Source organism: Python bivittatus, unplaced genomic scaffold (assembly GCF_059951505.1).
Source record: "Python bivittatus isolate LINGU-HERP-01145 unplaced genomic scaffold, Pbiv_v1 ctg000080_np1212, whole genome shotgun sequence".
NCBI lineage: Eukaryota > Metazoa > Chordata > Lepidosauria > Squamata > Pythonidae > Python > Python bivittatus.
In genome coordinates, this window is record NW_028277035.1 from 29,578,680 (window position 1) to 29,591,558 (window position 12,879).

Below are 12,879 nucleotides of genomic sequence, written 5' to 3' on the forward strand. Positions count from 1 at the left end.
TACTGAGATGTACAGGCTGATGGCTTGGTTGATAAAAGTCAATTTCAAGTATTCCTTGTCATTCTTGATTGTTTCTTCCTTTTGTGTGAGTTGAAAAAGCCTTTTAAAATGACAGTATGATGGCATTAGATATAGCTTCTTTTAAGTACTATCTGTGCAGTAAGTTACTAGTCATTTTATCAGACTAAGTTCAGCAGACAGTGATGCTGATAATGGTGTTGGTGGTGGTGGTGATGATGGTCAGATTGCAGAAGAACTTGTATATTTCAAGTTTATGCATGTGAATAAATTCTTCAACTTCACAGCCTATGAGCTTCACATTATTAAGCTATAAGACACTTAGAATATTATTTGCCCATATATTCCTCAATAACCTACAGAAATTCATATGGTGAATGGAAAATGCCAAATCGGCTTGGGGCTCTTTGAAGTTGAGTGGCATAAAAATACCATAAATAAACCTGTTTACCCACAGTTAGGCTTTTGAAAATCAAATTAACAGTTGGCCAGTGTGTGTTATTTGGAGTTTGTTTGCATTTGCTCAGTCTTGCTTTTACTTTAAAGGATTTATTAAGGCTGAATAGTGTAATAATATCTAAGGCAGAAGTCCTATGCATGCATTGGTTACATATGCATGTATATCTAGCACTGAATCTGGATACATAGGTTACAATGTGAATCTATGTTCAATAGAGATCATTAGTCTCTAATGTTTGTTTTTAGTCTCATATGTTATGTTTGTATTTCTGTAATTTCTGTAATTATTTTGGGCATAATGCAGTAGGTGTTTAAACATGTTTGGTTTCATGGACTTCCAATGGACAAATTTATATGTCTACTTAATTTTTCAATTGAAATGGATGGAACATAAATTCTTAACTTGGGCTGCTTGTTTATATTAATTTTATCATATTCTGCCATATGAGATTTGCACCTTAATTAAATTTATTAGCAAATTACTTCCAGCTGTGGATGCAAAAATCTCACTAATCCTTTCTAAATGCCTATATCACAAGATGATGATTCCTCTAGTATTTTTATTATGAAGAACCTTCTCGTTAGTATGTGAATTTGAATTTGGGTATCTGATTTGAAACAAAGAAGCAGGCAGAGGGATACTAAATCTTCTCCTTATATGCTCTGTTACTTTTCTGGTATCTTTCCCCATCCACACAGATTTTTACTTTTATAGACAGGGAGGAAAACCTAATTGCTGTGGGGAGTTCGTATAAAAAAACAAACAAACCTGTAAGCTTGGGAAGAGTTGTGCGCTTCCCACTTCTCTGCTTCAAAAGCAGCAATATAATCATTTTGCTTTGTTTTTAGTCTTTGCCTAAATAGTTTGGATGTTATTTTAATTATTGCCTTATTACATCTACCTTCTGTAACTAGGTGCATTTTGGAAGTGTTGTGACTTGAATTTCCTGTGCTTGTTGGGAATTTTAAAAGTTATAATCCTGAGGGCACCAGATTTGGAAGTTTGCAGAACATCTAGAGTTCCTCATCCTATGGGAACATGTGAAATCATGAAAGTGAGAGTTTTTATTATGATCAGAGGTCAGAAACTAACAGTAAAACGATAGACAGCATAATCAGTATCAAGTAGATAAAAATTAGTTACAAGTGTGGACTCATGAATCCATTGTGCCACAGTTGTTAAACTTGCTGCCACGATGGTTTCCTGGTTTGCAAAGTAGCCACGAAATATGAAATATCAGAAAACAGTAATATAATGCTATAACAAGGTAGAAGTTTGAAAGATTTTAAGACATAATTTAATCCAAAGTAACAATGGAAAGCCCACTGAATGAAACTTGGGTGGAAAAATCAATTACAGGTAGTCCTTGTTTAGTGACCACAATTGGGACTGGCAACTCAGTCATTAAGTAAAGCAGTCACTAAGTGAAACCTTGATTGTGGTTATGATCTTACTTCAGCTTTTGTTTGCTTTATAGACCTGTGAAGGTTGTAAATGTGAGGATTGGTCACAGTTATTTTTCATCGCCGTTGTAACTGCAAATGGTCATTGTATGAGGCAGTTGCTAAATAAAAAGACTGCCTATATTCTTTTAAATTTTTGCATAGATTACATTCCTCCCAGATCTCTATGAAATTGGAGATTATATTCATGTCTGAGGAATAAACCATAGGAATTATACATCAAGTGTTGCTAGCAGCGCTCTGCTATCACACCTCCACCAAATAGAAATGAGGTACACATATCCTAATTTTGAAAAGATCTCCCTCAAATTATCTTAAAATCATTGGGTTAAGTGAACTTGGTAATGGACAGCAGTACAAATACAATATTTGTCTTTCTGTACTGATTCTAAAGACCCCTTTTTTGTTTGTACCCCAACCTGATCCTTGGATGATGTATATTCTAAAAAATGATAAATCATGAAATGATTGCACCACATGGTGTAAGTTTACTCATATTTATTGGAACAAACTGTGATATAAATAGAATTCCCTCTGATCAATAGATATGAGGGACAGCTTCCACCAGAATCTGTCCCTTGGAATAGAATTTTAAGTCAGTAAAGGCACATATAAAGGTAGTTGCCCACGTGTGTATTTATATATTAGAAATTGTAAGATGGCATACTGACCTGGATATGGGACAGAGACAGCACTGGTCACAGTTTTGTATGACCTTTGGAGTGACCAGGATGGGAGGTACTGTGTCCACCCTGGCTCTTCTTGACCCTTGGTGGCTTTGATACTATTGACCATGATATCCTTTTGAATTGGCTGAGGGGATTGGAGGTGGGTGGCATTGTATTGTGCTGGCTCTCCTCTTCCTCCAAGCTAGTTCCAATTGGTGTTGATTGGAGTGAGAGGTCCTGCCTTTGACCCCTGCTCTGTGGGGTTCCACAGAGTTTGGTGCTCTCTCAGCTCCTGTTTAACATCTACATGAAGCCACTGGGTGAGATCATCTATCATCATGGCTGAGGTGTCATCAGTGCGCTGATGATACCCAGCTTTACATCTCTGCCCCTGGGGAATTAAGTGATGCTGCTGATGTCCTGTCTCGGTGTCTGGAGGCTGTGGGAGTTTGGATGGGAACAGCAGGCTTCAGCTCAACCCTGGCAAGACTATGGATCTGCCTGCTCATCAGCTGTGAGTTTTTCCTGGTCCAGCCAATCCAATAACTTATAATACAAGAAGTGGGCATATAGTTTATTAGGCATGCTTAATAGGCTAACTGAATGATTGTTTAAAGGGTTCCCATTCTTAGGAATGGGAACAGTTGTAGTTACCTGGCACTTGGAGTATATTGTTGATACATGTGAGAAGAGAGGCCAAATCAGGGGCCCACCAATCAGCATTTCTCTTCCGTAACTCTGATGGTATTAGGTCACAACCAGGGGCTTTCCCACTTTTCAGTTGTTTAATTACTTTAAGAATCTCTGAGGAGACCAGCAGCAATGGAGGGATGCTGTGTGGTGTGTCATGTGAAGACTGGCAAGTAGAAAGGGGAAAACTATATAGTGTACTTGTAAAACTCTTCCTATCTGGCAACTGGAATCCTAGCCTTCAAACATTGTTTCCCCTAATGTGATGCGCAGGCAATTAACTTCCAAACTAGGGAGGTATTCTTTCCTTTCACAGCCTAAAAAAGTTACTTCCAATTTGCTTGAGCAAAAGCTTGCTTTTTTTGTTACATTAATTGCATTTAATACTTTTTTTTTCTGGGTAATTGATTTCTGACAAGGGGACAGTTTGTTTGTTTGTTTGTTTGTTTGTTTATTTATTTATTTATTTATTTATTTAATTATTAAATTTGTATGCCCCCCATCTCCCCCAATAGGTGACTCTGGGCGGCTCACAATTAAAATCAAAAACCCATAAACAATTAAAAATACCCCATAAATAATTAAAATTAATTAATCCATTAAAAGTCAACTGTAAAAACAAACCCTATGCCAAGCCCAGCCCAAGAACGGCAACGAGGCGGTCCAGTCCAGTATAGTTCCTTTATTAGCTTATACCTAATAGACAGAATCTCGCCAGACTAAACCTATGCTAAAGCAACTAGTGGATATACCCCGTGAGACTCTAGGGAGGGGCCAGTCTCACCTTCTTCATCTTCCCATGGTCCTGCTGCGGGCTGAGGAAGCGCTTGCTCTGTAACCTCTCCAGGAATGCTCCCCCTCCCTCCTGATAACCTTGATCCTCCATTCCAGTATCCTCCTCGCACATGCCTTCCATTACACCCTATACATAAATACTAAAAACATTTAAGATGATGAGGGGAGGATTTATACTATTTATACATGGTTGCTCACTGTATAAATTTTAAAAGCTGTTATTAATCCTGTTCTACCAGGTATGCAATCCTGATCAAACCAGGGTTTCTGGGGGACATAGGCAGGCCTTTTCCTATTATGTTGGGAGAATATTAATAATGGGTAGATTTGGATTTTATTTTTATATTGTTTTATGTGATCTATCCAGCAAATACTAATTATTGGTCACATTAACACTGTTTTTTTTTTCCTTAAATGGGAAAAGTAATACTTCATCTATGCACAGTTTCTTAGCTTCAGCAATACCATGGTCTTAAACCTTTTCAGATTGAGTCCTCAATGATCCTGGAATATTAGTTTACGTTTTCTAGTTGTAGTTTTATTTTCTTCTGAATCTACTAGGAATCCTAGACTACATTACTCTAGCATATACAAATTCAACAGACATGATTCCTTCTTCCAGAAATATCAACTTTTTTTTCTGGAAAGACTGGGCATAGGAATTTATCTCCTCCCCCCCCCCCCCCCTTAAGCCATGTAATTCTTTCCTCTGTGCTTTATCAGATCAGCCAGATTTGATTTTGTGGCAGAAAGGTACAGGTATTAGAGTAGTGGAATAAAGAGAGAGCAGGGAGAATTGAAACATTCCATATTTATGTTGTTTTCTAATTCAGGCCTATGTAGGCAGAAACATTGGCCCATCCCTCTGGTACCTCTCATTAGTGCCTCAAAGAATTTGTGGATGGAAAATTCTCAGCTACACCTCAGTTTTGGGAAGGAAAAAAAAAATCCTACTCATACACTTGATTCAGTCAGTTTGCTAACAAATTTGAATGTTGCAGGAGGATAGTATAAGCTCCTGGGACTTTCGCTTATTTTCCTGATTTAAAATCTATGCTCAGTGGCCCACTTGCCATATTTCAGCCTAAGTATGTCAAAGGGTTCTTGTTAAGGTAAATGGGCCCTTCTATGTTATTTTGAAATAAATTATTTTATTGGTAATTAAATGTTTAAAATGCCAAGTTTGTTTATTTAGTAATTAGTATGTTTAATGTACAGCTAATTACACATGTTTAAAGACTGTTTCCAGACTACCTTTAATATTAACTGAATTGACTTTTCACTGCTTTTTGGTATTCTAGCAAGATGTTTCTTTTAGTACCATAAATGTGTAAATAAGATTTTTTTTCTTTATTAAACTATTTTTTCTAGACAGTAAATTATTTGGTCATTTTTTTAAAAAACAAAAATCCTGCTATAGTAAAAAATTGTACAAATGCTAAAGCTCATCATTTTTAAGCTGTCATTTGATCCAGTTTACTCGTTTTTATATGTTAGCCAAATAGGAATCAAAAGAATAGCTGCTTTGATAGATTGTGAACACTTTTATGAAAGAGAATATTATTTTCAAAATAGCCCTGAACTTTTCAAATTGAGAATTGGTTGGTTCTGGTAAATATAGCTAACTTTGATTGGTTTGGATTTAAATTTATCCACATCCTATGGCATAACTTTTGTTGTATATACTTTAACTTGAAATCTGATACAGATAGTCCTCAGTTAACGATGGCAATTGGGACTGGAATTTCCATCATTAAGCAATGCAATTGTAAAGGGCAATGTCATGTGACCACGCCACTTAGCGGCAGAAATTCTGGCACTTCCAATTGTCATTAAGCAAATTGTGCCCTGTTGTTAAGCAAGGATGTCAAGTGGCCACCATTTACGACCTCCAGCTGGCTTCCGCATTGACTTTGCTTGTAGGAAGCTGGCAAAGAAAGTGGCAAATGGCAATCCTGTGATCATGGGATCGCTCCAACCATCTTAAGTATGACGATTGGCCATAAGTACCACTCATTCAGTGCTGTTGTGAAGTTTGAATGTTTGCTGAACAAGTGGTTATTAAGTGAGGATCACCTGTATTTGAATATATAGTTTTTCTTTTAGCCATGTGAATCATTTTTTTTTCTTCTGGCAAGTTATATGATCTAATTAAAATTCATTGTGTTAAGACTTTCTACTTTTGATATCACCAATGCTATTAATAAAACCGTTTTGAGATGAAACATAATGTTTTTTTAAAGCACTTTTTCCTGTTGTTGAATAGGTTTTAACTGTTGGGTTGCAGAGTTAAAACAGTGTTCAAACATCTTTAAAAAGAAATAATCTAGAACCAAAAAAGTTACTCATACATCCACATGTAAGATAAAGACTTCTGCTGGTATTTGTTTAACTGGTGATAATGGGTTCTACTTGCTTTCCCAAAGAGTGCTTTGAGGGTTGGATCACAGGAATTATTGCCTTGGAAAAGAGATGACAGAAAAGTAGCCAGTATCACATGTATGAATGTTTAACTTTCAGAAACTTAAATATCATTTATTGCTTGTGTGTACAGGCTACTGAAAGTGAGATGGGAGATGTAGATTTAACTGGTCTCCCAGAAGCACCAGTAGATTCTGAAGATGATGAAGAAGAAGATGAAGACATTGATAGAACATCTGATCCTCTCCTAGGGCGAGATGTTGTTCGGGAGTGCCTTGAAAAAGAACCTGCTGACAAAACAGATGATGATATTGGTGAGAAATAAAAATATTGCCTCCATAAATGAATCTATTTTATTGTTCAAGCTATTAAAATTAATGCACAAAGATGCAGTAGTAAACTGAATTACCCCAACACTAATCATTATGTAGCTAAAAGGATATCATCCATACAGCAGTAGGCATCAACCAGCTAAAGATATTGTAAAAGTACAACTATTTAGGTAGGGGAAAAAAACCCCCCAAAGTTGGATGAACCAGTGAATATGCCTGGTGTGTTTAAGATATGCTTATGGATTTGTTGACATCAGTTGAGATCTTAAAATCAACTGTGGCCTGAGTCAGAGCAGGGTGGTTGGGGGTTAGGGAGAGAGCAGAATGGGCGTGTAGTAGTTGGATGGTGTGGGATGAAGGTGCTGCCCAGAATGTGTTTTACAGAAGCTCTGGCAGCCTGATTGGGGTTTATCTGTCCCATTTGTTGGTGGTTGGTTGGATGGATACCTTCAACTTGACAGTGGAAGGGTGTGGGGAAGGAAATAGATTGTGAGGGAGGAAGAGGGCGGGGAGAACATTGTGGAGATGACAGGCATCCAGATTATGGCAGGAGATGGCATGGGCCACCCCCTAAGGAAGGTGGCCTTAGTGTCTGAGACCAATTCTGCATTCTGGTCCCCTGTATTTCGCCTCAAGATCTGGTTCCTTTTTTTTAAATTGTAACTTTATTAAATTTTTAAACAAGAAAGATAAAAACTAACAAGAACTAATATTTAAGATAAAGGAAGAAAAGAAAATAAAGAAAGAGAGAAAGAGAGAGAACAAAGCCAAAAGTGCAGAAAGAAACCAAGCTCTGTGTCCTGGAGCTTCAGGAGCTCTGGATTCTGGCTGTTGCTACTTAGTGTTAGGTTGGCCTGTAATAAAGTTAATCTCATTGACGAGTTGATCATAGACCAGAAGGCCAACCTGGCATGTATCACTGAAACTCGGTTGAGTACGAGAGGTGCTGTCTTCTCTCAGAAATGTATCTTCCTAGGTTTCAGGTTTGGCACTGGCTACGAGTCTGGGGCAGGGGTGGAGATGTGGTTGATGTCTTCCTAGTGTCCCTAGCGGGCTTTAGAAGTACTCCCCCAGACATAGAAACATGTGGGACCATGTTTATGAAACTGGGTCATAGGGATCAGCTGGGACTGCTGCTTGCTTGCCTTCCTCCCTGCCCAAGTTTCTTGATTTTTTGGCCATGTTGGCAATAGATTTCTCTGGGCTTATGGTTCTGGAGGATTTCAACATGCCTTCTCTGGGCCTGGGGTCAGAGATGGCTTGGGAGTTCATGGCCACCACGGCAATGGCACCATGGCAATGATGGACCTGTTCCAACTACAGTATAGGTCAGATATTAGATTTGGTTTTTGTCTTGGAGCAGTGGCATGGCAATCTGGGGTTGGGAGATGTTAACATCATTCCCTTGCCATGGACAGCTCACACCCTCTTGCGCCCAGAGTTCTGGACGATCACCCTCCATTGCAGGGAAGTGGGGTGTATTCAATCAGCCCACCCCAATAGGGTTTCAGAGGGAACTTGGGGATTTTACCAAAGCTGTGGCACACTATCCAGCTGAGATTCTGGTGGCTGCTTGGAATGGGCATGTAATAAGGGTCTTGATTGGATCACGCTTGTGCAGAATCTCTATGAGTGTGGATCCTATATAGTACTCTGGTTTACGGAAGTGCTGCAGGAGATGAAGTAATGCAAGGCATGCCTAGAGTGTGTCAGCCACTGCCTTTGCACAAATTCATCTTGTGCATCAGTTGCACCTATTCCTGGACCAGGAGGCCCTGCTCACTGCCCCCCACACCTTGATCACTTCCTGATTGGATTACTGCAACATGCAATACATGGGACTGCCCTTAATTATGATCTGGAAGTTACAACTGATTTAGAATGCAGCAGTGCCTGCAGATCTGGGCACTGTGCAGTTTGCTTGTATTACACCATTTCTGTGTGACCTGTACTGGATCCCAGTTTCTTTCTGGATGCAATTCAAGGTGCTGGTTATCATCTTCAAAGCCCTACATGGCACAGGGCCTGGTTATTTGCAGGACTGCCTCTCCCTGAGGGTATCTATCTGTTCCACCAGGTGGGATAGAGTGGACATGCTCTAGATCCCTTTCCTTAAATGTTGTCATCTGGTGGGACCTAGGAAACACACCTTCCCTGTAGCTGCCTCTGCCCTATGGAATACCCTCCCTCTACCTTTCTGGCCTTCTGGAAAACGTTGGAGAGCTGGCTCTTCCCCCAAGCATTGGGTTAGGGTGTGGTTGGAGCCTAGTAAATATGAATGTTCAGGGGTGGGGGAATTTGTTCTGGGGCGCTGGGAGTTGTTTTGAGTTGTTTTCATGTTTTATTGTGTCCTTGTGAGTTGCTCAGTTTTATTCTATCTAAGATGGGCAGTCTAAAGTCTTTTTAAATCAATAAATACATACATTTGAACATGCATATAAATAAATACATGTTAATATAGGAAAATGTTTGCTATGACTTTTTGCATAGGGCTTAATGGTAAGTCCTTTATGCATTCATTCTGTCTGTCTGTCTCTCTCCCTTCCCCTTCCCCCCTGAATCTAACATGCAGTACATAATAACCTTCCATATGATTAAAACACATTTTTGATGTATAAAGCTAGCATTGAATTCAAGTTACCATGTTACCATGAACTGGTGAGTGATAGAGATGGAGATTGAAATCCAGTCTTATTATGAAGACTAAATAACATTTGCCAATGTGCATGATAGTTTTACTTTATAAAGTATATCATTTGCATTTAACATACAAATTTTGATCCACTAGAACAATTATTGGAATTCATGCATCAGCTTCCAGCATTTGCAAACATGACTATGTCAGTAAGAAGAGAACTTTGCTCAGTAATGATATTTGAAGTGGTAGAGCAAGCAGGAGCCATCATCCTTGAAGATGGGCAAGAAGTAAGTAGGGCATGATGCCATGGAAATGTTACTATATTATACATGGGATACATATATTTTTGTGCTTCTCTGTCGAGCAAATAGGATGACCATTTGAATAATGTTTACTGAATATGTAGAAGTTTTTGCCTTCATTATATATAATGAAAAGTTCCCAACGTTTAGTATTCTCTACTGGGTCAGATGAGGGGGAAGTGTTACCATTTGGCTGACAAGCACATTGAAATAACCATGAAGATAGCTACGTTATGTACCCTTGCCATCACTTTATGGGGTCTGTTTAGATTCCCCAGCTTTCCTATATGCAAGTACTCCTTCTGCACCACTGAACAAGTTGGCTCTATTAACACATATTTGGGTAATGCTGTGCTTTTTAATTTTCTTATATTCTGTATATACTTATTTTGGAAAGCATTCATTTTAGGTAACGATGTTACTATATCATATTCCTGACTTCTTTTATATTCTTCCTTATCCAGTAAAAACTCCTTTGTATTCATACATATTTAGATTCCTTAGGTTTAGTTTCTCAAATCCTTCTGCTAAGTATTTTCTACTTAGCCACAATAATATGTCCATTATCCATTTGCAAATATCAGTGCGGCTAGGTGTTGTACAAGAACAGACTGTTTACCTTAAGGTAAGACTTTGTAGAATGTGGTAGTCAGCAGAAATTCTTATTTGCTTGTTGATTTCTTGTTGTTTTTGTATGATAGAAGGGTAATAATCATTAATATAACTCTATATTTAATCATTTTATTGTTACTTGAATTGTCATATCATTGTTGCAATGTAAATTGAATTTTTATCAAACCTCATGTCTATGTGTCAATTGAGGCTTTTTGATTCATAGCAAGAGAACTGAGATAGGTTTATCTGTTTTTTACTTTAGCTTGACTCTTGGTATGTTATTTTAAATGGCACTGTGGAAATTAGCCATCCTGATGGGAAAACAGAAAGTCTCTGTATGGGAAATAGTTTTGGGATTACCCCATCTCTGGAAAAGCAACATATGAACGGTGTGGTTAGGACCAAAGTAGATGACTGCCAGGTAAGATAGATCATCTAAAAGTCAAATATCTTACCGTTGTGAAGCTTGTTCTGAACAAATAGAATATATTATCCTTTAAAATAATTAAGGGTTTATCCAACTGTGACAGCCCAGTACCAGCCAGATTTCTGCTGCTTCCCTGGCCACTCCCAATTTTCTGTGAATAGAAGTCCATTTATATGATATTGGATGTAGCACTTATTCTAGAAATAGATTAGAAATTTTTATTTGTATTACTCATAACATCGCTTCTTCAAGAAACAATAACTACTTGTTTTAATTGATCTTTGGTTAATTGACAACTGCGTTCCACTGAAATGTGAGTAGGACCATTTTCTTTTTTAAAATCCAGTTCTCAACCAGATCTGTTCCATTGAGCATATTATTTCTCATTATGCTTAACTAACATTTATCTTTGAGAATGGATAAGCTGAAATAGCCTGATTTTTATTCATTGTATTAAAAGAAGTTTTGACAATAGATTTTTACATAATATTGCTCTTTTTTTTTTTTTAACTGCCCTTTTTATTCTGGAACAGTTTGTATGTATAGCCCAGCAGGACTATTGGCGTATTTTGAACCATGTTGAAAAAAATACACACAAAGTGGAGGAAGAAGGAGAAATTGTTATGGTGAAGGAGCACAGAGAACTTGACCGCAGTGGAACCAGAAAAGGACACATTGTCATTAAGGTAATAAAAAAATGACATCTTACTAAGGATTCATTAATCTCCAGCTTTTATGAATATAATAAGGATGGTCTTCAGGATAAAATCATGTTTCTTACCATAAAGGCCCATTAAATCAAATAACTCAAATAACTGTGTTACTTGATTGTATTCATTTATGTAAACTACTTAGAGGCTGCCTGACTTTTTAATAACTCTGGGCTTACAATTAAAAAAGCAAGAACAATACCAGAGAAGAAAAAGATAAACAAGTGGCATGATGATAGACATTTAAACAAACAAACAAACAAAAATCCAACAGGGGCTCTACCATCAACCTGTGTGAATAGTCAGTCTTCAGTAGCTTCCTGAGCAGCATTAGGGTGGGAGTTATCCAGATATCTGGGAGGATATTATTCTAGAATGCAGGTGCCACAACAGAGAAAGCATACTTCCTGGGTTCCACTAGATGACATTGCCTGATCAATGGAACCCAAAGCGCTCCACTGTGCCCCATCTCACCAGTTGGACACATAATGCTGGAGACAAGCGGTTTGTCAGGTAACCTTGCTCTGTGCCATGAAGGGCTTTATAAGGGATAACCAGCACCTTGAATTGTACCCAGAAGCCTACTGGTAACCAATGTAGCTCATGGAGCACAGGCAGAGCGAGGCATGCCCACCACTACCTGCACCCCTGCATTCTGGAGCATCTTGAACTTCCAAGAGGTCTTCAAGAGCAGTCCCATGTAGAGTGCATTACAGTAGCCCATTCATGAGGTGATTATGGTATGAGTGACTATCTGAAAGTTCTCCAGTCTAGGAAAGAGTGCAACTGGTGCACTAGATGTACCTGTGCAAAGGTCCTTTGGCCACTTTGCTGTCACCGGCTCCTTGAGAAAGAGCTGTGAGTCTAGGATGATCCCCAGATCGCACAACAGTCCTGAATGGGGAAATGCAACTCCATCCAAGAACAGAGTTGGAAAATCCCCATATCCAAGGGACCCAAATATCCATAACCATTCAGTCTTGTCAGGATTGAGTCTGAATCTATTTCCATCCAGACTCACACAGCCTCCAAACACTGGGACAGGACCTCAGCAGTATCACCTGCTTGGTCAAGAATCAAGATGTACAGTAAGCCAGTGAATGTAAACTAATGGATGACTTCACTCAGCAGTTTCATGTGAATATTAAACAAAAGAGGCAAGACCTCTTGCACCCCATAAGTGAGGGGTTGTGGGTTCAATTGCTCCCCCTCTGTCAACAATGACTGAGGCTGGCTGCCAAGGAGAAGAACCACTGCAAAATGGAGTCTCGGAATCCCAAAACCCACCGGTCCAAAGGAATACCATAATTGATGGTATCAAAAGTGGCTGAAAGATCAAA

At 38.6% G+C, this 12,879-nt stretch overlaps 1 protein-coding gene across 6 annotated transcripts in view; it reads left to right on the forward strand.

The window, feature by feature from the left end:
* Positions 1–12,879, forward strand: part of RAPGEF6 (Rap guanine nucleotide exchange factor 6) — a 163,861-nt gene that overhangs the window by 104,529 nt on the left and 46,453 nt on the right. For all 6 annotated transcript variants that reach the window (XM_025168498.2, XM_088133741.1, XM_007420950.3 and 3 more), the window contains 4 exons: positions 6,649–6,829; positions 9,636–9,772; positions 10,665–10,823; positions 11,363–11,515. In XM_025168498.2, the coding sequence (XP_025024266.1) occupies positions 6,649–6,829; positions 9,636–9,772; positions 10,665–10,823; positions 11,363–11,515 (630 nt within the window). The remainder of the gene's footprint in view (positions 1–6,648; positions 6,830–9,635; positions 9,773–10,664; positions 10,824–11,362; positions 11,516–12,879) is intronic.